The sequence below is a fragment of the Oncorhynchus gorbuscha genome, unplaced genomic scaffold (genome assembly GCF_021184085.1).
Source record: "Oncorhynchus gorbuscha isolate QuinsamMale2020 ecotype Even-year unplaced genomic scaffold, OgorEven_v1.0 Un_scaffold_624, whole genome shotgun sequence".
NCBI lineage: Eukaryota > Metazoa > Chordata > Actinopteri > Salmoniformes > Salmonidae > Oncorhynchus > Oncorhynchus gorbuscha.
The window spans coordinates 51,608-78,100 of record NW_025745741.1 but is presented as its reverse complement, the minus strand read 5'-3'; the positions used below and the strand labels follow the sequence as shown (position 1 = coordinate 78,100).

At 47.2% G+C, this 26,493-nt stretch overlaps 1 protein-coding gene across 1 annotated transcript in view; it reads right to left on the bottom strand.

The window, feature by feature from the left end:
• The window catches only part of polr3a (polymerase (RNA) III (DNA directed) polypeptide A), an 80,697-nt gene that overhangs the window by 43,426 nt on the left and 10,778 nt on the right, over window positions 1-26,493 (bottom strand). The window contains 12 exon segments of the mRNA XM_046334901.1: window positions 7,896-8,007; window positions 11,110-11,282; window positions 11,543-11,707; window positions 12,492-12,630; window positions 12,962-13,089; window positions 17,868-17,937; window positions 19,176-19,316; window positions 21,323-21,464; window positions 22,677-22,780; window positions 24,293-24,429; window positions 24,726-24,888; window positions 25,642-25,881. Coding sequence (XP_046190857.1) covers window positions 7,896-8,007; window positions 11,110-11,282; window positions 11,543-11,707; window positions 12,492-12,630; window positions 12,962-13,089; window positions 17,868-17,937; window positions 19,176-19,316; window positions 21,323-21,464; window positions 22,677-22,780; window positions 24,293-24,429; window positions 24,726-24,888; window positions 25,642-25,881 — 1,714 coding nt within the window.

The window sequence follows — 26,493 nt, the reverse complement described above, 5'->3', positions numbered from 1 at the left end:
ACTAGTCTATCTCCTCAGTAGTCTATCAGTCTATCTCCTCAGGACACTAGTCTATCTCCTCAGGACACTAGTCTATCTCCTCAGGACACTAGTCTATCTCCTCAGGACACTAGTCTATCTCCTCAGGACACTACACACTAGTCTCTCCTCAGGACACTAGTCTCTCCTCAGGACACTAGTCTATCTCCTCAGGACACTAGTCTATCTCCTCAGGACACTAGTCTATCTCCTCAGGACACTAGTCTCAGGACACTAGTCCTCAGGACACTAGTCTATCTCCTCAGGACACTAGTCTATCTCCTCAGTACACCCCCTCAGGACACTAGTCTATCTCCTCAGTCTATCTCCTCAGGACACTAGTCTATCTCCTCAGGACACTAGTCTATCTCCTCAGGACACTAGTCTATCTCCTCAGTCTACACCCAGGACACTAGTCTATCTCCTCAGGACACTAGTCTATCTCCTCAGGACACTAGTCTATCTCCTCAGGACACTAGTCCCTCCTCAGGACAGGACACTAGTCTATCTCCTCAGGACACCTCCTCAGGACACTAGTCTATCTCCTCAGGACACTAGTCTATCTCCTCAGGACACTAGTCTATCTCCTCAGGACACTAGTCTATCTCCTCAGGACACTAGTCTATCTCCTCAGGACACTAGTCTATCTCCTCAGGACACTAGTCTATCTCCTCAGGACACTAGTCTATCTCCTCAGTACACCCCCTGGACAGGACACTAGTCTATCTCCTCAGGACACTAGTCTATCTCCTCAGGACACTAGTCTATCTCCTCAGGACACTAGTCTATCTCCTCAGGACACTAGTCTATCTCCTCAGTACACCCCCTGGACAGGACACTAGTCTATCTCCTCAGTACACCTATCTCCTCAGGACACTAGTCTATCTCCTCAGGACACTAGGACAGGACACTAGTCTATCTCCTCAGGACACTAGTCTATCTCCTCAGGACACTAGTCTATCTCAGGACACTAGTCTATCTCCTCAGTACACTAGTCTATCTCCTCAGGACACTAGTCTATCTCCTCAGGACACTAGTCTATCTCCTCAGGACACTAGTCTATCTCCTCAGGACACTAGTCTATCTCCTCAGTACACTAGTCTATCTCCTCAGTACACTAGTCTATCTCCTCAGGACACTAGTCTATCTCCTCAGTACACTAGTCTATCTCCTCAGTACACTGGTCAGGACACTAGTCTATCTCCTCAGGACACTAGTCTATCTCCTCACCCCCTGGACAGGACACTAGTCTATCTCCTCAGACACTAGTCTATCTCCTCAGTAGTCTATCTCCTCAGGACACTAGTCTATCTCCTCAGTACACTAGACAGGACACTAGTCTATCTCCTCAGGACACTAGTCTATCTCCAGTACACTAGTCTATCTCCTCAGGACACTAGTCTATCTCCTCAGGACACTAGTCTATCCCTCAGGACACTAGTCTCAGGACACTAGTCTATCTCCTCAGGACACCCTGGACAGGACACTAGTCTATCTCCTCAGGACACTAGTCTATCTCCTCAGTACACTAGTCTGGCACCTCAGTACACTAGTCTATCTCCTCAGTACACCCCCTGGACAGGACACTAGTCTATCTCCTCAGGACACTAGTCTATCTCCTCAGGACACTAGTCTATCACCTCAGGACACTAGTCTATCTCCTCAGTACACCCCCTGGACAGGACACTAGTCTATCTCCTCAGTACACCCCCTGGACAGGACACTAGTCTATCTCCTCAGTACACCCCCTGGACAGGACACTAGTCTATCTCCTCAGTACACCCCCTGGACAGGACACTAGTCTATCTCCTCAGTCTATCTCCTACAGGACACCCCCTGGACAGGACACTAGTCTATCTCCTCAGTACACTAGTCTATCTCCTCAGTACACCCCTCCTGGACAGGACACTAGTCTATCTCCTCAGTAGTCTATCTCCTCAGTACACCCCCTGGGACAGGACAGGACACTAGTCTATCTCCTCAGTACACCCCCTGGACAGGACACTAGTCTATCTCCTCAGTAGTCAGTACACCCCCTGGACAGGACACTAGTCTATCTCCTCAGTACACTAGTCCCCCTCAGGACACTAGTCTATCTCCTCAGTACACCTATCTCCTGGACAGGACACTAGTCTATCTCCTCAGTACACCCCCTGGACAGGACACTAGTCTATCTCCTCAGTACACCCCTCCTCTGGACAGGACACTAGTCTATCTCCTCAGTACACCCCCTGGACAGGACACTAGTCTATCTCCTCAGTACACCCCCTGGACAGGACACTAGTCTATCTCCTCAGGACACTAGTCTATCTCCTCAGGACACTAGTCTATCTCCTCAGGACACTAGTCTATCTCCTCAGTACACCCCTGGACAGGACACTAGTCTATCTCCTCAGTACACCCCCTGGACAGGACACTAGTCTATCTCCTCAGTACACCCCTGGACAGGACACTAGTCTATCTCCTCAGTACACTCCTCAGGACACTAGTCTATCTCCTCAGTACACCCCCTGGACAGGACACTAGTCTATCTCCTCAGTACACCCCTGGACAGGACACTAGTCTATCTCCTCAGTACACCCCCTGGACAGGACACTAGTCTATCTCCTCAGTACACCCCCTGGACAGGACACTAGTCTATCTCCTCAGTACACCCCCTGGACAGGACACTAGTCTATCTCCTCAGTACACCCCCTGGACAGGACACTAGTCTATCTCCTCAGTACACCCCCTGGACAGGACACTAGTCTATCTCCTCAGTACACCCCCTGGACAGGACACTAGTCTATCTCCTCAGTACACTAGTCTATCTCCTCAGTACACCCCTGGACAGGACACTAGTCTATCTCCTCAGTACACACCCTGGACAGGACACTAGTCTATCTCCTCAGTACACCCCCAGGACACTAGTCTATCTCCTCAGACAGGACACACTAGTCTATCTCCTCAGTACACACCTATCTCCTCAGTACACCCCTGGACAGGACACTAGTCTATCTCCTCAGTACACCCCTGGACAGGACACTAGTCTATCTCCTCAGTACACCCCTGGACAGGACACTAGTCTATCTCCTCAGTACACCCCTGGACAGGACACTAGTCTATCTCCTCAGTACACCCCCTGACAGGACACTAGTCTATCTCCTCAGTACACCCCCTGGACAGGACACTAGTCTATCTCCTCAGTACACCCCTGGACAGGACACTAGTCTATCTCACCCCTCAGTACCCCCCTGGACAGGACACTAGTCTATCTCCTCAGTACACCCCCTGGACAGGACACTAGTCTATCTCCTCAGTACACCCCCTGGACAGGACACTAGTCTATCTCCTCAGTACACCCCTGGACAGGACACTAGTCTATCTCCTCAGTACACCCCTGGACAGGACACTAGTCTATCTCTCCTCAGTACCCCCCTGGACAGGACACTAGTCTATCTCCTCAGTACACCCCTGGACAGGACACTAGTCTATCTCCTCAGTACACCCCCTGGACAGGACACTAGTCTATCTCCTCAGTACACCCCCTGGACAGGACACTAGTCTATCACCTCAGTACACCCCCTGGACAGGACACTAGTCTATCTCCTCAGTACACCCCCTGGACAGGACACTAGTCTATCTCCTCAGTACACCCCCTGGAAGGACACTAGTCTATGTATCAGGTCCCATTTTTCCTTTGGTATGAGTCGGCCAGCGATCACACACTCTAACCACAGGACAACACCATCGAGTCACACACTAACCACAGCACCATCGAGTCACACACTCTAACCACAACACCATCGAGGCACACACTAACCACAACACCATCGAGTCACACACTAACCACAACACCATCGAGTCACACACTCTAACCACAGCACCATCGAGGCACACACTCTAACCACAGCACCATCGAGGCACACACTCTAACCACAGCACCATCGAGGCACACACTCTAACCACAGCACCATCGAGGCACACACTCTAACCACAGCACCATCGAGGCACACACTCTAGCACCACAGCACCATCGAGGCACACTAACCACAACACCATCGAGGCACACTCTAACCACAGCACCATCGAGGCACACACTCTAACCACAGCACCATCTAACCACAACACCATCGAGGCACACACTCTAACCACAGCACCACACACTCTAACCACAGCACCATCGCACACACTCTAACCACAGCACCATCGAGTCACACACACTCACCATCGAACCACAGCACCATCGAGTCACACCATCGAGGCACACTCTAACCACAGTCACACCATCCACAGCACCACACAGTCACTCTAACCACAGCACCATCGAGTCACACTCTAACCACAACACCACCGAGTCACCCTCTAACCACAACACCATCGAGTCACAGACTCTAACCACAACACCACTGACTTGGACCAAATACAGCTACTGCCAATAATCAATGAATACATGAGAAATGTAGCAGGGAGAAGAGACATGATGGAGAGATGTTGATGAGACTACAGCAGGGAGAAGAGACATGATGGAGAGATGTTGATGAGACTACAGCAGGGAGAAGAGACATGATGGAGAGATGTTGATGAGAGACTACAGCAGGGAGAAGAGACATGATGGAGAGATGTTGATGAGACTCTACAGCAGGGAGAAGAGACATGATGGAGAGATGTTGATGAGACTACAGCAGGGAGAAGAGACATGATGGAGAGATGTTGATGAGACTACAGCAGGGAGAAGAGACATGATGGAGAGATGTTGATGAGTCTACAGCAGGGAGAAGAGACATGATGGAGAGATGTTGATGAGTCTACAGCAGGGAGAAGAGACATGATGGAGAGATGTTGATGAGAGTCTACAGCAGGGAGAAGAGACATAATGATGGAGAGATGTTGATGAGTCTACAGCAGGGAGAAGAGACATGATGGAGAGATGTTGATGAGAGACTACAGCAGGGAGAAGAGACATGATGGAGAGATGTTGATGAGACTCTACAGCAGGGAGAAGAGACATGATGGAGAGATGTTGATGAGACTCTACAGCAGGGAGAAGAGACATGATGGAGAGATGTTGATGAGAGTCTACAGCAGGGAGAAGAGACATGATGGAGAGATGTTGATGAGTCAGGGAGAAGAGACATGATGGAGAGATGTTGATGAGACTCTACAGCAGGGAGAAGAGACATGATGGAGAGATGTTGATGAGTCTACAGCAGGGAGAAGAGACATGATGGAGAGATGTTGATGAGACTCTACAGCAGGGAAGAGACATGATGGAGAGATGTTGATGAGACATGATGGAGAGATGTTGATGAGACTCTACAGCAGGGAGAAGAGACATGATGGAGAGATGTTGATGAGACTACAGCAGGGAGAAGAGACATGATGGAGAGATGTTGATGAGACTCTACAGCAGGGAGAAGAGACATGATGGAGAGATGTTGATGAGACTCTACAGCAGGGAGAAGAGACATGATGGAGAGATGTTGATGAGACTACAGCAGGGAGAAGAGACATGATGGAGAGATGTTGATGAGACTCTACAGCAGGGAGAAGAGACATGATGGAGAGATGTTGATGAGTGTCTACAGCAGGGAGAAGAGACATGATGGAGAGATGTTGATGAGACTCTACAGCAGGGAGAAGAGACATGATGGAGAGATGTTGATGAGACTCTACAGCAGGGAGAAGAGACATGATGGAGAGATGTTGATGAGACTACAGCAGGAGGAAGAGACATGATGGAGAGATGTTTATGAGAGTCTACAGCAGGGAGAAGAGACATGATGGAGAGATGTTGATGAGACTACAGCAGGGAGAAGAGACATGATGAGAGATGGAGAGATGTTGATGAGACATATGGAGCAGGGAGAAGAGAGAAGATAATGATGGAGAGATGTTGATGAGACTCTACAGCAGGGAGAAGAGACATGATGATGGAGACTACAGAGATGTTGATGAGACTACAGCAGGGAGAAGAGACATGATGATGGAGAGATGTTGATGAGTCTACAGCAGGGAGAAGAGACATGATGGAGAGATGTTGATGAGACTACAGCAGGAGGAAGAGACATGATGGAGAGATGTTGATGAGACTACAGCAGGGAGAAGAGACATGATGATGGAGAGATGTTGATGAGAGTCTACAGCAGGGAGAAGAGACATGATGATGGAGAGATGTTGATGAGACTACAGCAGGGAGAAGAGACATGATGGAGAGATGTTGATGAGAGACTACAGCAGGGAGAAGAGACATGATGGAGAGATGTTGATGAGACTACAGCAGGAGGAAGAGACATGATGGAGAGATGTTTATGAGAGTCTACAGCAGGGAGAAGAGACATGATGATGGAGAGATGTTTATGAGAGTCTACAGCAGGGAGAAGAGACATGATGATGGAGAGATGTTGATGAGACTACAGCAGGGAGAAGAGACATGATGGAGAGATGTTGATGAGAGTCTACAGCAGGGAGAAGAGACATGATGGAGAGATATTGATGAGAGTCTACAGCAGGGAGAAGAGACATCATGATGGAGAGATGTTGATGAGACTACAGCAGGGAGAAGAGACATGATGATGGAGAGATGTTGATGAGACTACAGCAGGGAGAAGAGACATGATGGAGAGATGTTGATGAGAGTCTACAGCAGGGAGAAGAGACATGATGGAGAGATGTTGATGAGAGACTACAGCAGGGAGAAGAGACATGATGGAGAGATGTTGATGAGAGTCTACAGCAGGGAGAAGAGACATGATGATGGAGAGATGTTGATGAGAGAGATCTACAGCAGGGAGAAGAGACATGATGGAGAGATGTTGATGAGAGATTACAGCAGGGAGAAGAGACATAATGATGGAGAGATGTTGATGAGAGTCTACAGCAGGGAGAAGAGACATGATGGAGAGATGTTGATGAGAGTCTACAGCAGGGAGAAGAGACATGATGATGGAGAGATGTTGATGAGACTACAGCAGGGAGAAGAGACATGATGATGGAGAGATGTTGATGAGAGTCTACAGCAGGGAGAAGAGACATAATGATGGAGAGATGTTGATGAGACTAACCTGTTTACCTTAAACCAGGGGTAGGGAGACTAGATTCAGCCCCGGGGGCTGATTGTTGTCAGAGTGAATGGTCGGGAGGGCCTGAACAGAACTATAATAATTTTGAACTCTGTAAATTGACAACTAAAACCCAAAACAACGTCGTACCTTGATGACATCGAGACAAGATCACGTCTCTTGTTTCTTTATTCGTTGGAATACTTGGGAAAATATTTCCTGAATTAAACTAATTTTTTAGTTGAATTCCTGGTGATTTGACAGTCATTTTTACAACAACAAAAAGTCGCAGGCCGGTTTTTAAAACAAGCCCGCCTGTCGCCAACCCCAGCCTTAAAACCCATGGGCTGGTTTCCTGGACACAGACTAAGCTTTTGAAATCTGTGGAGAATCTCCATTGAGCATATTTTTTAGTCCTGGACAACAAACTATACTGTACATCTTACCATAAACAGATAATTAAAGAGCCTAAAGCAGGGAAAAAAATGAAATAAGGCTATTATAAATGACTATATTAGCATACAGGTCAGCTACAGGTCAGTACTACCCCTAATAATCCATAAAACAAACAGAGTGTAGCCTAGCTGTTCCCATGACAACAACGCTCTAATGGCCAATAAAATCAGAGAGAATCAGGAAGTCTGAGCTGAAGTGAATAAGAACCACTTAGTCCTTATTATTAGAAGTGGGTACAGGCAGAGCTCCTGACATGTGATTAGTGTGTGTGTGTGTGTGTGTGTGTGTGTGTGGTGTGACAGTGTGTGTGACAGTGTGTGTGACAGTGTATGTGTGAGGTAAAGGCAGAATTTAACCTCCGCGGCTGGTGAGTTGACCTACCTTTGGAGCCACACAGAGCCATAATCAGAGGACTGTTGGTCTTGTCCAGTTCTCTGAGGCAGGCGCTGCCGGCATGGTCTCTGATAACAGACAGCTCCTTCAGGATGAGGGCCTGTTGAGAGACACATCATTATCACTCTAAACCACAGATAATAGAAACACCTCCAAAATAGACCCACCATTAAAAAGAAAGAGCTATCTCTCCTCCTCACATCAGTCAGAAGCAGAGATGATGAGCTAGCTGGTTTCAAAAGGCCACCAGACTAAAGTAGCTGGTCTAGAAGGAGAGCCAGACAATAGATACAGTAGCTGGTCTAGAAGGAGCACCAGACAATAGATACAGTAGCTGGTCTAGAAGGACCACCAGACAATAGATACAGTAGCTGGTCTAGAAGGACCACCAGACAATAGATACAGTAGCTGGTCTAGAAGGACCACCAGACAATAGATACAGTAGCTGGTCTAGAAGGACCACCAGACAATAGATACAGTAGCTGGTCTAGAAGGAGCGCCAGACAATAGATACAGTAGCTGGTCTAGAAGGACCACCAGACAATAGATACAGTAGCTGGTCTAGAAGGACCACCAGACAATAGATACAGTAGCTGGTCTAGAAGGACCACCAGACAATAGATACAGTAGCTGGTCTAGAAGGACCACCAGACAATAGATACAGTAGCTGGTCTAGAAGGAGCGCCAGACAATAGATACAGTAGCTGGTCTAGAAGGACCACCAGACAATAGATACAGTAGCTGGTCTAGAAGGACCACCAGACAATAGATACAGTAGCTGGTCTAGAAGGAGCGCCAGACAATAGATACAGTAGCTGGTCTAGAAGGAGCGCCAGACAATAGATACAGTAGCTGGTCTAGAAGGAGCGCCAGACAATAGATACAGTAGCTGGTCTAGAAGGAGCGCCAGACAATAGATACAGTAGCTGGTCTAGAAGGACCACCAGACAATAGATACAGTAGCTGGTCTAGAAGGACCGCCAGACAATAGATACAGTAGCTGGTCTAGAAGGAGCGCCAGACAATAGATACAGTAGCTGGTCTAGAAGGACCACCAGACAATAGATACAGTAGCTGGTCTAGAAGGACCACCAGACAATAGATACAGTAGCTGGTCTAGAAGGACCACCAGACAATAGATACAGTAGCTGGTCTAGAAGGAGCGCCAGACAATAGATACAGTAGCTGGTCTAGAAGGACCACCAGACAATAGATACAGTAGCTGGTCTAGAAGGAGCACCAGACATCAGCCAGACAATAGATACAGTAGCTGGTCTAGAAGGAGCGCCAGACAATAGATACAGTAGCTGGTCTAGAAGGAGCGCCAGACAATAGATACAGTAGCTGGTCTAGAAGGAGCACCAGACAATAGATACAGTAGCTGGTCTAGAAGGACCACCAGACAATAGATACAGTAGCTGGTCTAGAAGGAGCGCCAGACAATAGATACAGTAGCTGGTCTAGAAGGAGCCAGACATCAGCCAGACAATAGAACTCATGGTGGTCTTTGATTTGGGACCACCAGACAATAGATACAGTAGTTGGTCTTGATTTGGGGATAGGAGAAATATCAGCTAGACAATGTTTGATTTGATACAGTAGCTGGTTTAGAAGGAGCGATACCAGAAATAGATACAGTAGCTGGTTAGAAGGAAATATCAGCTAGACAATAGATACAGTAGCTGGTCTAGAAGGAGCTGTTTGATTTGATACCAGACAATAGATACAGTAGCTGGTCTAGAAGGAGATACCAGACAATAGATACAGTAGCTGGTCTGAAGGAGCGATACCAGACAATAGTAGCTGGTCTAGAAGGAGCTGTTTGAGACAATAGATACAGTAGCTGGTCTAGAAGGAGCGCCAACAATAGATTACAGTAGCTGGTTGATTTGGAGGATACCAGACAATAGATACAGTTTAGCTGTCTAGAAGGACCACCAGACAATAGATACAGTAGCTGGTCTGAGAAGGACCACCAGACAATAGATACAGTAGCTGGTCTAGAAGGACCACCAGACAATAGATACAGTAGCTGGTCTAGAAGGAGCGCCAGACAATAGATACAGTAGCTGGTCTAGAAGGACCACCAGACAATCAGACAAACAAAGGGTGGCTGTTTGATACCAGAAATATCAGCTGGTTTAAAGGGGCTGTTTGATTTGGGGATACAGAAATATCAGCTAGTTTAAGGTGGCTGTTTGATTTGGGGATACCAGAAATATCAGCTAGTTTAAGGGGGCTGTTTGATTTGGGGATACCAGAAATATCAGCTAGTTTAAGGGGGCTGTTTGATTTGGGGATACCAGAAATATCAGCTAGTTTAAGGGGGCTGTTTGATTTGGGGATACCAGAAATATCAGCTAGTTTAAGGGGGTGTTTGATTTGGGGATACCAGAAATATCAGCTAGTTTAAGGGAGGTGTTTGATTTGGGGATACCAGAAATATCAGCTAGTTTAAGGGAGGTGTTTGATTTGGGGATAGCAGAAATATCAGCTAGTTTAAGGGAGGTGTTTGATTTGGGGATAGCAGAAATATCAGCTAGTTTAAGGGAGGTGTTTGATTTGGGGATACCAGAAATATCAGCTAGTTTAAGGGAGGTGTTTGATTTGGGGATACCAGAAATATCAGCTAGTTTAAGGGGGCTGTTTGATTTGGGGATACCAGAAATATCAGCTAGTTTAAGGGAGGCTGTTTGATTTGGGGATACCAGAAATATCAGCTAGTTTAAGGGGGCTGTTTGATTTGGGGATACCAGAAATATCAGCTAGTTTAAGGGAGGTGTTTGATTTGGGGATAGCAGAAATATCAGCTAGTTTAAGGGGGCTGTTTGATTTGGGGATAGCAGAAATATCAGCTAGTTTTAAGGGGGTGTTTGATTTGGGGATAGCAGAAATATCAGCTAGTTTAAGGGGGGGTGTATGATTTGGGGATAGCAGAAATATCAGCTAGTTTAAGGGGGGTGGGGGATTGTTCCAGTTGGACCAAGCTTCAGGTAAAGACAGGCTTCAGGTGAAGGACGGCTGCTTAAAAGGCAACATTTTGCATCAAATTGAGAAAAGTGACTGAGCTGAGAGTCATCTAGTCTGGGATATACCTCCAGCGTCTCCTCAGCCGTGCAGCCTGACTTGAATAATCACATCCTCTCGGTACATCAAATTGAGAAAAGTGACTGAGCTAAGAGTCATCTAGTCTGGGATATACCTCCAGCGTCTCCTCAGCCGTGCAGCCCGGCTGCTGCTGCAGTTTGCCTGTCTTCAGGGCCTCGATGTACTCGTCACACTTGGCATAGCCTCCATCCAGCAGGTCCTGTTTGGCCTTCAGCAGACCCTGGCCTGGGGTCACGTCACCAATACCGATGGAGAAACCCCGGTTGGCTGCAAAGGGTTTATAACGGTCATGTTCAGTAGGGCAAACTGGAGCCAAATGCTGTGCAACGGGAAAACTAAAACCAGCATGGTAAAGTATGAGAACGTGTTTAGTATTGAGCATGTTCAAAGCATTATCATAAAGGGATATAAACCTACACTATATTACCATTATATCACAGTACAGCATCAGTAAACTGCAGTTCAATGTAGCATCTTTGAAGTATTGACAGAAGAGAACGTGTCAGTATGGGCGGCGGTGAACGTACAGAGGTATGTAGGGGCGATGCGGGCCAGACGAGACATGGCGTTGGCTGCCTCCAGCTGTCCCCAGTCTCTCAGCAGGATGTAGAATATGTTCTTCTTGGAGCCAGAGCCCAACGTGCCCTTATCCATGGTACCACACATCAACTCACTGTTCTGGATAACCACGACTGACAGAGAGAGAGACACAGAGAGAGAGAGACACAGAGAGAGAGAGAGAGAGACACAGAGAGAGAGAGAGAGACACACAGAGAGAGAGAGAGACACAGAGAGAGAGAGAGAGAGACACACAGAGAGAGAGAGAGAGAGAGAGAGACACAGAGAGAGAGAGAGAGAGAGACAGAGAGAGAGAGACAGAGAGAGAGAGAGAGAGACAGAGAGAGAGAGAGAGAGAGAGAGACACAGAGAGAGAGAGAGAGAGAGAGAGAGAGAGAGAGAGAGAGAGAGAGAGACAGAGAGAGAGAGAGAGAGAGAGAGAGAGAGAGAGAGAGAGAGACAGAGAGAGACAGAGAGACAGAGAGAGAGAGACACAGAGAGACACAGAGAGAGAGAGAGACAGAGAGAGAGACAGAGAGAGACACACAGAGAGAGAGAGAGAGAGACAGAGAGAGAGAGAGAGAGACAGAGAGTTTTGGAGAGAGAGAGAGAGAGAGAGTGTTTTAGAGAAGAGAGAGAGAGAGGCAAAGAGAGACAAAGAGAGAGACACACAGAGAGACAGAGACAGAGAGACACACACACAGAGACACACACACACAGAGACACACAGAGACAGAGACACACAGAGACAGAGACAGAGAGACAGAGAGACACACAGAGACAGAGAGTTTTGGAATAATGAATCAGAATAGTTTAATCTGATTATAGTAATACAATTATATTTCAATCTGAATAATTGAATCAGATGACATGTGTTTTAAGGATGAAGACACTAGAGAGGCACGGGGAGGAACTCACAGGAGTCGTTGCTGCAGAGGTCCTCTCCTTTCCCACTGTACTGTTTCCCCTTGGTCCTCAGGTTGGCCTTGACTGGACAGGCCTTACTGGGCTTCAGGATCAGACCAAATATCTGCTTCCCTGTCCACAGAGTCATGGGCTAACAACAGACAACAGAGTCATGATGGGCTAACAACAGACAACAGAGTCATGGGCTAACAACAGACAAGAGAGTCATGATGGGCTAACAACAGACAACAGAGTCATGATGGGCTAACAACAGATGAACTGACAACAAAAAGACCAACACCCAAATGATTGACGAGTTGCAGACAACTGATATTTAACTACTAAAGAAAGTCACTCTGTACGACTCCCAATGACTTTATAGATTCCCCCCCCCCCCTCATGACAGAGAACAGATGTCAGCCCAAAATCCAATAAACAGTCCCATCATTCATTTCAACCAACCGAGGAGAGCCGTACCGTACCTTGAGTATGGCAGGGTGTGGGAGAGCTATCTTGATCCTCTCATCCACCCCCACCAGGATAGAGGCCACTATCTGGCAGGCTTTAGACCTATCGAAGAATGTGTCCTTCAGGGTCAACAGGTAGGCTCCTGTGAAGAAAGACGAGAGAGGAGGAGAGTAGGGTGTTGAAATGTGGAGTGTGAAACATACAGCTATTGTGCTCCTAAGAAATAGCCTAAGAAATATTAGGCTACACTTTCTCCAAATATGATAAAATACAAAAGATGACATTTTGACATTGCTACAAAATGTGACCGTATTCAGGATCGTAGGCATTTGGACGCCATTTTCTACTTCACAGTATAGACGTAACAATATATATATATATATATTTTATATATATTTTTTTGTTGCAGAAAAGCTTTCTTGAACATGTGAACTTTCATGTGCCTTAATTACAAACGTGTCTGGAATCTGTAAATATGAATAAATGTTTTTAAATTAAGAGCCTGGTTTAGCCAAGGAGAAAGCACTGAGCTCTATAGGGAGAAAGACGGGCTCCATGATTGGCTGATAATGGAGGGGGAATAGAGAGTAGAGGAGTCTCAAATAGTGGATATTTTTTGGATTAAACTATACTAAATATATTCACGTCACCAAATAATTGATTAAAATACACTGTCTTGTGATGAAGGTCTTACAGTAACTTCAACAGCACTCTGTAGGGTGAGCACCATGGTGTAGCCGGAGGACAGCTAGTTTCTGTCCTCCTCTGAGTACATTGACTTCAATAGAAAACCTAGGAGTCTCATGGTTCTCACCCCCTTCATAGACTTACACAGTAATTATGACAACTTCCGGAGGATGTCCTTTAACCTATCAGAACTTATCCAGTATGAACTGAAAATGTTGTTCACCCAATCAAAGGATCAGAGAATGAATCTAGTACTGAAAGGATAAGCTACAGCTAGCTAGCTAGCACTGCAGTGTATAAAATGTGTTGGGAAGATGATTCAAAGAGAGAGAAAGAAAAGTTGAACAGTTTTGAACAAATTAATTTAGTTCATGAAGGAGAAGCAGAGGAAGGAGAGAGCTAGACAACTATATTTAGTTGTATTTTTTTAAACTTTCACTTAGCTAGCGAATGCAGCTAGCTAGTTTAGCCTACTCATACACCCGGCTCAAACAGAGAGGGATGCTATGTTAGCTAGCTAGTTTAGCCTACGCATACACCCGGCTCAAACAGAGAGGGATGCTATGTTAGCTAGCTGGCTATGACAGTTCAACACTAGAACTCTTTCAAGTCAAGGTAAGCTTTTGGTTTTATTCAATTTATTGCCACTGGGGCCCACCGGTGTATCTGCTAAACTGCTTGCTGACTGCACTGCATGATTTTAGAGGGATTACTAACACGTTAGTTCTAGTAGAAATGTTGACTATAACATTTACTAACATCGTTAGCTAATATGGTGACAATGATGTCGGCTGTGTGTAGCGGTTAGCGGCTACGATATGAAGGTTTGGCTTGGAAAGTTTTTTTTTGCCTGGTCACAGACAGCTGATGTGTTGTGCACTGAACTCCACAAGCGAAGGGAAAAGATGAGGAGGAGGAGAGAAAATGTTCATGATGCAAGAAGGAATTATACAAGAGATTCAAAATGTTCATGCTGTTTGTATGTGGCGGCAACCTCATGAAGGGTATGAAAGTGAACTGTGTTTTAAACCTGTCACTGTTACGTGTGATCTGAATGACGTGTATTCATTCTGTTGATTCTGTTGAAAACCTTCATCAATGTCTAATTTCTCTCAACGTGCGACTAAGTTGTGAACTTTCATTCTCAGGCCAGGTTGTAGCAACCTCATGAAGGGTAGGAACAGGGAAAATGTGAGTGTCAGAACGACAGATTTGTAGTCAGCCTAAACCTGTTACGCTGTTACATTGAACTAACCATTAGGCTACCTGCCGCCTCTACGCTCTAACCATTAGGCTACCTGCCGTCCTGTTACACTCTAACCATTAGGCTACCTGCCGTCCTCTACGCTCTAACCACTAGGCTACCTGCCGTCCCTACGCTCTAACCACTAGGCTACCTGCCGTCCCTACAATCTAACCACTAGGCTACCTGCCGTCCCTACGCTCTAACCACTAGGCTACCTGCCGTCCCTACACTCTAACCACTAGGCTACCTGCCGTCCCTACGCTCTAACCACTGGGCTACCTGCCGTCCCTACGCTTAAGAGGGCGTGAAAAATAAATGGCTAACCACTAGGCTACCTGCCGTCCCTACGCTCTAACCACTAGGCTACCTGCCGTCCCTACACTCTAACCACTAGGCTACCTGCCGTCCCTACTCTCTAACCACTAGGCTACCTGCCGTCCCTCACTCTAACCAACCATTAGGCTACCTGCCGCCCTACGCTCTAACCACTAGGCTACCTGCCGTCCTCTACGCTCTAACCACTAGGCTACCCTGCCGTCCCTACGCTCTAACCACTAGGCTACCTGCCACCTCTACACTAACCATTAGGCTCCCTCTACGGCTCTAACCAACCACTAGGCTACCCTGCCGTCCGCTCTAACTACGCTCTAACCATTAGGCTACCTGCCGTCCCTACGCTCTAACCACTAGTCTACCTGCCATTAGGCTCCCTCCCTACACTCTAACCACTAGGCTACCTGCCGTCCCTACACTCTAACCACTAGGCTACCTGCCGTCCCTACACTCTAACCACTAGGCTACCTGCCATCCCTACACTCTAACCACTAGGCTACCTGCCGTCCCTACGCTCTAACCACTAGGCTACCTGCCGTCCCTACGCTCTAACCACTAGGCTACCTGCCGTCCCTACGCTCTAACCACTAGGCTACCTGCCGTCCCTACGCTCTAACCACTAGGCTACCTGCCGTCCCTACGCTCTAACCACTAGGCTACCCTGCCGTCCCTACGCTCTAACCACTAGGCTACCTGCCGTCCCTACACTCTAACCACTAGGCTACCTGCCGTCCCTACGCTCTAACCACTAGGCTACCTGCCGTCCCTACGCTCTAACCACTAGGCTACCTGCCGTCCCTACACTCTAACCACTAGGCTACCTGCCGTCCCTACACTCCCACTAGGCTACCACTCTAACCACTAGGCTACCTGCCGTCCCTACACTCTAACCACTAGGCTACCTGCCGTCCCTAACCACTCTAACCACTAGGCTACCTGCCGTCCCTACACTCTAACCACTAGGCTACCTGCCGTCCCTACACTCTAACCACTAGGCTACCTGCCGTCCCTACACTCTAACCACTAGGCTACCTGCCGTCCCTACACTCTAACCACTAGGCTACCTGCCGCCCCTACACTCTAACCACTAGGCTACCTGCCGCCCCTACGCTCTAACCACTAGGCTACCTCTAACCTAACCATTAGGCTACCTGCCGTCCCTACACTCTAACCACTAGGCTACCTGCCGTCCCTACACTCTAACCACTAGTCTACCTGCCGTCCCTACGCTCTAACCACTAGGCTACCCTGCCGTCCCTACACTCTAACCACTAGGCTACCTGCCACCTCTACACTCTAACCATTAGGCTACCTGTCGTCCCTACACTCTAACCACTAGGCTACCTGCCGTCCCTACACTCTAACCACTAGGCTACCTGCCGTCCCTACGCTCTAACCACTAGGCTACCTGCCGTCCCTACACTCTAACCATTAGGCTACCCTGCCGTCCCTACACTCTAACCATTAGGCTACCTGCCGTCCCTACACTCTAACCAAGGCCCTGCCGTCCCTACCTCTAACCACTACTAGTCCAACGCTCTAACCACTAGGCTACCTGCCGTCCCTACACTCTAACCATTAGGCTACCCTGCCGTCCCTACAACCTTCCGGTTACTAGTCCAACGCTCTAACCACTAGGCTACCTGCCGTCCCTACACTCTAACCATTAGGCTACCTGCCGTCCCTACAACCTTCCGGTTACTAGTCCAACGCTCTAACCACTAGGCTACCTGCCGTCCCTACACTCTAACCATTAGGCTACCTGCCGTCCCTACAACCTTCCGGTTACTAGTCCAACGCTCTAACCACTAGGCTACCTGCCGTCCCTACACTCTAACCACTAGGCTACCTGCCGTCCCTACACTCTAACCACTAGGCTACCTGCCGTCCCTACACTCTAACCACTAGGCTACCTGCCGTCCCTACACTCTAACCACTAGGCTACCTGCCGTCCCTACACTCTAACCACTAGGCTACCTGCCACCTCTACACTCTAACCACTAGGCTACCTGCCGTCCCTACACTCTAACCACTAGGCTACCCGATGCTGAATGGACGGAGAGAAACAAGTGTTCTCTAGAAAGTGTGAAACTCATTCAAAGGTCATTTTAATCCCATCTCCATGTTGGGAGAACACCTCTATTAAATGTCAGAGAAGCATTACTGTCTCATGTTTCATAACAGACCATTTCAAAGCTCTGGGACTGTACTTTTCCATAAAATGTTTTTTTTAAAACAAAACAATATTTGACATAAGCTCATCTTCCTGAATTCAGTTTCAAAATGTCAAACCATAGTGGATAATAAGGTCAGTACGAAGAGGCCCGTCAAGGTGTTGACTTAACAAGATGTAAGTGTCCCAATCTGGATGAAAACAAGCCAAGCAGCCGTATAACGAAGATGACATCGTTATGACGAGATGAGCTGTGACACACCTATCAAATGCAATGCAAACAGATCGGAGCGCGTCAGGGAGACATCTTCCATCATGTTGATCACATGATCACCAGGTCAAAACCTTGTTCTTTTCTCCACCTGACAACGAGCAGTTTGAGACACTCACTAATACAGATGTCAAAAGGCTCATTTGATTGGCTGTCAGGCCCTGCTGCGACAAACAATGATTGGCTCATTGCTGTAACACAACGGCTGACCTGTCAGAAAGTCTTGAATAGCAGCAATCAGAGGCTCTCCGTTCCTGGGGGTCACCAGGTTGGCTTTGGTCTGGAGGGAAAGAGACATGAGACAAGTATAGGTCAGTGTGAGAGTAGAACCACGGCTGTACAGGTTTTAGTTTAAAAACCTGGGATTTCAAAGACTGAGTGACAGGGGGTGTGTAGGGGTGTGGGGTGTGTGTGAGGGGGGGTGTGAGGTGTGTCAGGGTGTGAGTTGTGTGTGTCGGGGTGTGAGGGGTGTGAGGTGTGGGGTGTGAGGTGAGGTGTGAGGTGTATAGAGGTGTGAGGTGTATAGTGGTGTGTCGGGGTGTGAGGTGTAGGGGTGTGAGGTGTGTAGGGGTGTGAGGTGTGTAGGGGTGTGAGGTGTGTGAGGTGTGTAGAGGTGTAAGGTGTATAGTGGTGTGTCGGGGTGTGAGGTGTGTGGGGTAGGTAGGGTGTGAGGTGTGTAGGGGTGTGAGGTGTGTAGAGGTGTGAGGTGTGAGGTAGAGGTGTGAGGTGTATAGTGGTGTGTCGGGGTGTGAGGTGTGTAGGGGTGTGAGGTGTGTAGGGGTGTGAGGGGTGGGGTGTGAGGTGTGTGAGGTGTGTAGGGGTGTGAGATGTGTGAGGGTGTGTGTGAGGTGTGTAGGGGTGTGAGGTGTGTAGGGGTGTGAGGTGTGTGAGGTGTGGGTAGGGGTGTGAGGTGTGTAGGGATGTGAGGGGTGTGAGGTGTGTAGGGGTCTGAGGTGTGTGAGGTGTATAGAGGTGTATAGAGGGGTGTGAGGTGTATAGAGGTGTGAGGTGTAGGTGTGTAGGGGTGTGAGGTGTGTAGGGGTGTATAGAGGTGTGTCGGGGTGTGGGAGGTGTATAGAGGGGTGTGTCGTAGGTGTATAGAGGTGTGTTGGGGGTGTGAGGTGTGTAGTGTGAGGGGTGTGTGAGGTGTAGGGGTGTGAGGTGTGTAGGGGTGTGAGGTGTGTAGGGGTGTGAGGTGTATAGAGGAGGTGTATAGAGGTGTATAGAGGTGTGAGGTGTATAGAGGTGTGTCGAGGTGTGAGGTGTGTTGGGGTGTGTGAGGTGTGAGGTGTGTTGTAGGGGTGTGAGGGTGTGTGAGGTGTGTGAGGTGTAGGGGTGTGTAGGGGCATGAGGAGTGGAGGGGTGTGAGGTGGAGGTGTTGTGAGGTGTGGGGGTAGGGTGTAGTGAGGTGTGTAGGGGTGTGAGGTGTATAGAGGTGTCGGTGTGAGGGTGAGCTGTGCTGCTGTGAGGAGTCTGTAAAGGGATGAGGTGTGAGGTGTGTGGGCAGGTGACACTAACCCCCATCAGCACCAGGGCTTCAGCCTTGGCCTCCTCTGTCTGGGGAAGGTGAAGGTTCATCTCATCCCCGTCAAAGTCAGCGTTGTACGGCGTGCACACACACTCGTTAAACCGGAACGTTCTGTGAGGCTTCACTTTGGCCTTTAGGACAGACAAATATGAATACAATAATGATATCTGCCTGAAATAAACCTATCATGATACATCCAAAACATTAACAACTACACGACAAGGCAGCTCTAAACATTAACAGCTACACGACAAGGCAGCTCTAAACATTAACAGCTACACAAAGGCAGCTCTAAACATTAACAGCTACACGACAAGGCAGCTCTAAACATTAACAGCTACACGACAAGGCAGCTCTAAACATTAACAGCTACACGACAAGGCAGCTCTAAACATTAACAGCTACACGACAAGGCAGCTCTAAACATTAACAGCTACACGACAAGGCAGCTCTAAACATTAACAGCTACACGACAAGGCAGCTCTAAACATTAACAACTACACGACAAGGCAGCTCACAGCTACACGACAAGGCAGCTCACAGCTACACGACAAGGCAGCTCACAGCTACACGACAAGGCAGCTCTAAAACAGTAACAACTACACGACAAGGCAGCTCACAGCTACACGACAAGGCAGCTCACAACTACACGACAAGGCAGCTCACAGCTACATGACAAGGCAGCTCTAAAACAGTAACAATATGACAAGGCAGCTCTAAAACAGTAACAACTACACGACAAGGCAGCTCACAGCTACACGACAAGGCAGCTCACAGCTACACGACAAGGCAGCTCTAAAACAGTAACAATATGACAAGGCAGCTCTAAAACAGTAACAACTACACGACAAGGCAGCTCACAGCTACACGACAAGGCAGCTCACAGCTACACAACAAGGCAGCTCTAAAACAGTAACAACTACACGACAAGGCAGCTCACAGCTACACGACAAGGCAGCTCACAGCTACATGACAAGGCAGCTCTAAAACAGTAACAACTACACGACAAGGCAGCTCACAGCTACACGACAAGGCAGCTCACAGCTACACAACAAGGCAGCTCACAGCTACAAGACAAGGCAGCTCTAAAACAGTAACAACTACACGACAAGGCAGCTCACAGCTACACGACAAGGCAGCTCTAAAACAGTAACAGCTACACGACAAGGCAGCTCTAAAACAGTAACAGCTACACAACAAGGCAGCTCACAGCTACACGACAAGGCAGCTCACAGCTACACGACAAGGCAGCTCACAGCTACACGACAAGGCAGCTCTAAAACAGTAACAGCTACACGACAAGGCAGCTCACAGCTACACGACAAGGCAGCTCACAGCTACACGACAAGGCAGCTCTAAAACAGTAACAACTATACGACAAGGCAGCTCACAGCTACACGACAAGGCAGCTCTAAAACAGTAACAGCTACACAACAAGGCAGCTCTAAAACAGTAACATCTACACAACAAGGCAGCTCTAAAACAGTAACAGCTACACGACAAGGTAGCTCTAAAACAGTAACAGCTACACGACAAGGCAGCTCACAGCTACACAACAAGGCAGCTCTAAAACAGTAACAGCTACACGACAAGGCAGCTCTAAAACAGTAACAGCTACACAACAAGGCAGCTCTAAAACAGTAAAAGCTACACGACAAGGCAGCTCTAAAACATTAACAGCTACACGACAAGGCAGCTCTAAAACAGTAACGGCTACACGACAAGGCAGCTCTAAAACAGTAACAGCTACACAACAAGGCAGCTCACAGCTACACGACAAGGGAGCTCACAGCTACGCGACAAGGCAGCTCTAAAACAGACAACCCCAAGATACATCACATAAAATCTTCAACTTCTAACAGTGAGGTTCTCTTCCTGCCTACACGTTGACATGGAGTCAGCACGGTGATTAACCTAACAGTTTCCAGACAGAGCCGAAGTGAAGGACGGGTGTGTGATGTGGAGAGGAGAGAGAGAGAGAGAGACCGAGAGAGAGAGAGAGAGGACAGAGAGACAGACAGACAGACAGAGGACAGACAGACAGAGAGAGAGAGACAGAGAGGAGAGGAGAGAGAGAGAGAGAGAGAGAGAGAGAGAGAGAGAGAGAGAGAGAGAGAGAGAGAGAGAGAGAACTCACAATATGAGCCATGATGCTGAGTTTGTGTAGAGAGGGCTGTCGGTTGAAGAGGACGATGTCTCCATCGATCATGTGTCTCTCCACCACGTCTCCAAACTTCAGCTCCTGGGCCATCTTCTCTCGGTTCCCGTACTTCAGAAACCTGAAGACAGACAGACAGACACACAGGGAATACTCTTGGAACATACACCTAAACATGTGGTTTCATACAAAGTTTCAGTTTAGTGGTAGGCCTATAAGCACAGTTTCAGTTTAGTGGTAGGCCTGTAAGCACAGTTTCAGTTTAGTGGTAGGCCCGTAACCACAGTTTCAGTTTAGTGGTAGGCCCGTAACCACAGTTTCAGGTTAGTGGTAGGCCCGTAACCACAGTTTCAGTTTAGTGGTAGGCCCGTAACCACAGTTTCAGTTTAGTGGTAGGCCCGTAACCACAGTTTCAGTTTAGTGGTAGGCCCGTAACCACAGTTTCAGTTTAGTGGTAGGCCCGTAACCACAGTTTCAGTTTAGTGGTAGGCCCGTAACCACAGTTTCAGTTTAGTGGTAGGCCCGTAACCACAGTTTCAGTTTAGTGGTAGGCCCGTAACCACAGTTTCAGTTTAGTGGTAGGCCCGTAACCACAGTTTCAGTTTAGTGGTAGGCCTGTAACCACAGTTTCAGTTTAGTGGTAGGCCTGTAACCACAGTTTCAGTTTAGTGGTAGGCCTGTAACCACAGTTTCAGAGTGTAGGGACGGCAGGGTAGCCTAGTGGTTAGAGTGTAGGGACGGCAGGGTAGCCTAGTGGTTAGAGTGTAGGGACGGCAGGTAGCCTAGTGGTTAGAGTGTAGGGACGGCAGGTAGCCTAGTGGTTAGAGTGTAGGGACGGCAGGGTAGCCTAGTGGTTAGAGTGTAGGGACGGCAGGGTAGCCTAGTGGTTAGAGTGTAGGGACGGCAGGTAGCCTAGTGGTTAGAGTGTAGGGACGGCAGGGTAGCCTAGTGGTTAGAGTGTAGGGACGGCAGGGTAGACTAGTGGTTAGAGTGTAGGGACGGCAGGTAGCCTAGTGGTTAGAGCATTGGAGTAGTAACCGGAAGGTTGCAAGTTCAAATCCCCGAGCTGACAAGGTACAAATCTGTCGTTCTGCCCCTGAACAAGCAGTTTACCCACTGTTCCTAGGACGTCATTGAAAATAAGAATTTGTTCTTAACTGACTTGCCTAGTTAAATAAAAGGTAAAATTAAAATTAAATATATGCTTCTAATAACTGAATGGGTAAAACCTCACCAACGTTTTGGAACGTAGTGGCTTCTTCAACATTTTACGGGTGTGGGTCGGCTCATGCTTTTAAAACGGACTAAACATGTCCAATAGAACTGTCCTGACCTCTTCATCTGCGTGTGTCGTTGCTGGATGAAGTTGGCTCCAGGGTGGACCTCTGGACCGCTCCGCACCAGCTTCCTCAGCATCTCCAAGTTGGCCTTGTTCACCTTGGGGCACAACAAGTTAGAGGTCGCAGGTCATACAACAGGGGACAGTGAAGACACTGTGCAGGTTACTTCTCAAATGGTAAAGACAGCTGGAAAAGGCACTCAACCTGCCTTGTGATCCATCCTGATTTGTGAAGCATCTATGTAGTGCTTATAAACAATTAATGTATTCATAATAAAGGAAGTCAACGATTAAAATAATTAAATAGAGGAAACGGAATTAGTTTAAATCGTGATTCATTGCCATCGTAGAATTTGCTCCAATTTGGACTTAACAAAATTTTCATTCAAAATCTAAATCAAATCAAATTGTCACATACACATGGTTAGCAGATGTTAATGCGAGTGTAGCGAAATGCTTGTGCTTCTAGTTCCCGACAATGCAGTAATAACCAACAAGTAATCTAACCTAACAATTCCAAAACTACTACCTTATAGACACAAGTGTAAAGGGATAAAGATAAATATGTACATAAAGATATATGAATGAGAGCAGAACATTGAGTTACTATTAAACCCAAAATAGTCTGGATCAAAATGTTTTAAAGGCATTTTCACCATAAAGAACACCAAGGTCTCTGTAACAGCTAACTATTCATGATCCCAGGAGGCCTAATCCTTCTTATCAATAATATTGAAGCTTAATTGATCCATGTTCTTCATCATGACCTAGTCACAAGTTGCTGCTCCTAGAACTGGGATCATTAAGTCTTTTTGACCTGAGAACTACAACAGAAACAGTAGTCACATGTTGCTGCTACTAGAACTGGGATCATTAAGTCTTTTTGACCTGAGGACTACAACAGAAACAGTAGTCACATGTTGCTGCTACTAGAACTGGGATCATTAAGTCTTTTTGACCTGAGGACTACAACAGAACCAGTAGTCACATGGAATAGATGTCCTGTTCTGATTCAAATCATTGTGGGAAGTTAGTTGAATCAAGAAACATTCCCAGCCATGGCGCTGTAAACAATATTATGGCTAAGTCTAGCTAGCTAACGTTAGCATAACTAGTTTGTTACTTCTGTACAAATGAATTATCTTTTGCTGTCATCTAAAGAAATGCCTGAGAATGTGTTTACCTGTAGAAGTATCTGTGGGTTTCTTCAAAACTGTTTCTCAAAGCTGTGCGCAATATTATGGCTAGCTAGCTAGCTAACGCTAACTAATTTGTAAGTCGCTCTGCATTTGTTACTTCTGATAAGAGCGTCTGCTAAATGACTTAAATGTAAATGTAAATGCACAGCGCATCACAAGAGGCAGACGGCGCTACTGAGACCGTGTGCTCACTGACAGGTACACAACATAGAGCGTATTGTGTGTTGCGCTTATAAGGGTCCCCGCTGAAACACGTGCGCTTAAAAAAGGTTCCGCTGGGTAAAGAAATTGAGAAGCAATTAAAAGCGTCAAATAAATTGTCAGCATTAAAAAGTGTTAACGTGGACAGCCCTAATTATTATAAAGCCTTATTAAAAGTTGTAGTTAAAGTGTGACCAATAAGAATCTTACCTTCTCTGGGTAGGTCAGGATTTTGGCTACGTGCACAGGGACAGCCACCTCATCAATCCGCAGGTTGGGGTCCGGAGAGATGACCGTTCTCCCAGAGAAATCCACTCTCTTCCCCGAGAGGTTTCCACGGAATCGCCCTGAGAGAGAGACACCGCGAACCATCAATAACCTAGTGTGTCCATAGACAGCAGTGGAGAATCATTATAGTTTGTGATTAAATGGCTCCACAATCAACTAGGATACTTTCTGTTTCTGACTCAGCTGTGTAAATAAACTACATTGTTTACGACAAAAGGCATGACATTGACATGAATTCAGTGTCAACTATCAATAAATACGATGGAGAGAGTGACCACAGAACTAGAAATCAGAATAGACAATAGGTAACTATTAAATAGTTAGAATTAAAAATCAACATTTATATGAGCGAGACCTTGTTTGCCCTTGAGTCTCTGAACGAAGCCTCTGGTCCACTTCTTAGGGGCCATGTTGAGGGGGATGCCAGAGAGCTCACTGTTGATGTAGAGAGCACATTGCAGCTGGAGGAAGTCCCAGTCCTCCATGATCATCTGGGTCTTGGCCCCTGACATACGGTGCTGTGGGACGGCATGGGAGGCGGGCAGAACAACTCATTCATCACTCAACATTCATTAGACAACAACAACAACATCAACATCAAACCAACTTATTGTCTAATGTGAATTGGAAATTATAACTTCTTTTTGTTGTCTTGTGTTATTGCTTTCATAAAAAAGGCACAGGAGGTTTTCCTGAGCTGACCAACTAGTGAGTAATAGCCTACTGGGGCCCAGAGGTTTTCCTCAGCTGACCAACTAGATGTAAATGTAATAGCCTACTGGGGCCAAGAGGTTTTCCTCAGCTGACCAACTAGTTAGTAATAGCCTACTGGGGCCCAGAGGTTTTCCTCAGCTGACCAACTAGTGAGTAATAGCCTACTGGGGCCCAGAGGTTTTCATCAGCTGACCAACTAGATGTAAATGTAATAGCCTACTGGGGCCAAGAGGTTTTCATCAGCTGACCAACTAGATGTAAATGTAATAGCCTACTGGGGCCCAGAGGTTTTCCTCAGCTGACCAACTAGATGTAAATGTAATAGCCTACTGGGGCCAAGAGGTTTTCCTCAGCTGACCAACTAGTTAGTAATAGCCTACCGGGGCCCCAGAGGTTTTCCTGGTCAGTTCATGGAAAAACTCCCAAGCCGATTAATAAAACAATTAATCACAAATTCATTGACACTTCCTGCTACTCTCCCAATCCCATGACGCCCACCTTCTCTATGACATCATACATTTTTAAAAATATATTTGATGTAAATGTAATGTACCCACCTTCTTGATGACATCATTGAGGAAGATGATCTCTGTGAGCTTCATGGTGAGGTCATCCTCATTAGTACCCGACTTGAGGTCTGAGATGACAGAGGGGCGGATGCAGAGCGGAGGTACCAGCAGGCGGGTGAGGATGAGGTCTGCAGGCTTACCTGCCTCAGGGTTCATCAGGAGCAGGGGAATGTCCTCCGCTGGTATCCTCCTGAAGAGGTTCAGCACCACTAGAGGACTCAGGTTCTCCTGGAAACCACAGGACATAAAGGTCAATCAGCATTTACAACCATAAGGGCCAGTTTCCCAGATTCAGACAGACACATTTTGAAGAGGTTCAACACCACTAGAGGACTCAGGTTCTCCTGGAAACCACAGGACATGAAGGTCAATCAGCATTTACAACCATAAGGGCCAGTTTCCCAGATTCAGACAGACAAAATATGTAGAGGACTCAGGTTCTCCATCGGGGTGAAAGACATGATCGGTCAGCATTTAAAACCAGTGTGACCCAGTTGGTAAGGAGAGTGTGACTCTAGTAATACCAGGTTCTGTTTGTTCAATTCCGACAAGCATCCCATATACTAATCCTGTCTGAACTCTGTTACTGTAAGTCACTGCTAAGTGAAAAACATACAAAACAAACCATTATCCTCATATGACCTCTACAAAGTAGACATGTAAACTGTTAAAAGTTGCCTTCAAAAAGTGACTCACCTGAGCCCTGTTAAGCAAGCCCTGGTTGCCTTCAACGTGACTCACCTGAGCCCTGTTAAGCAAGCCCTAGTTGCCTTCAACGTGACTCACCTGAGCCCTGTTAAGCAAGCCCTGGTTGCCTTCAACATGACTCACCTGAGCCCT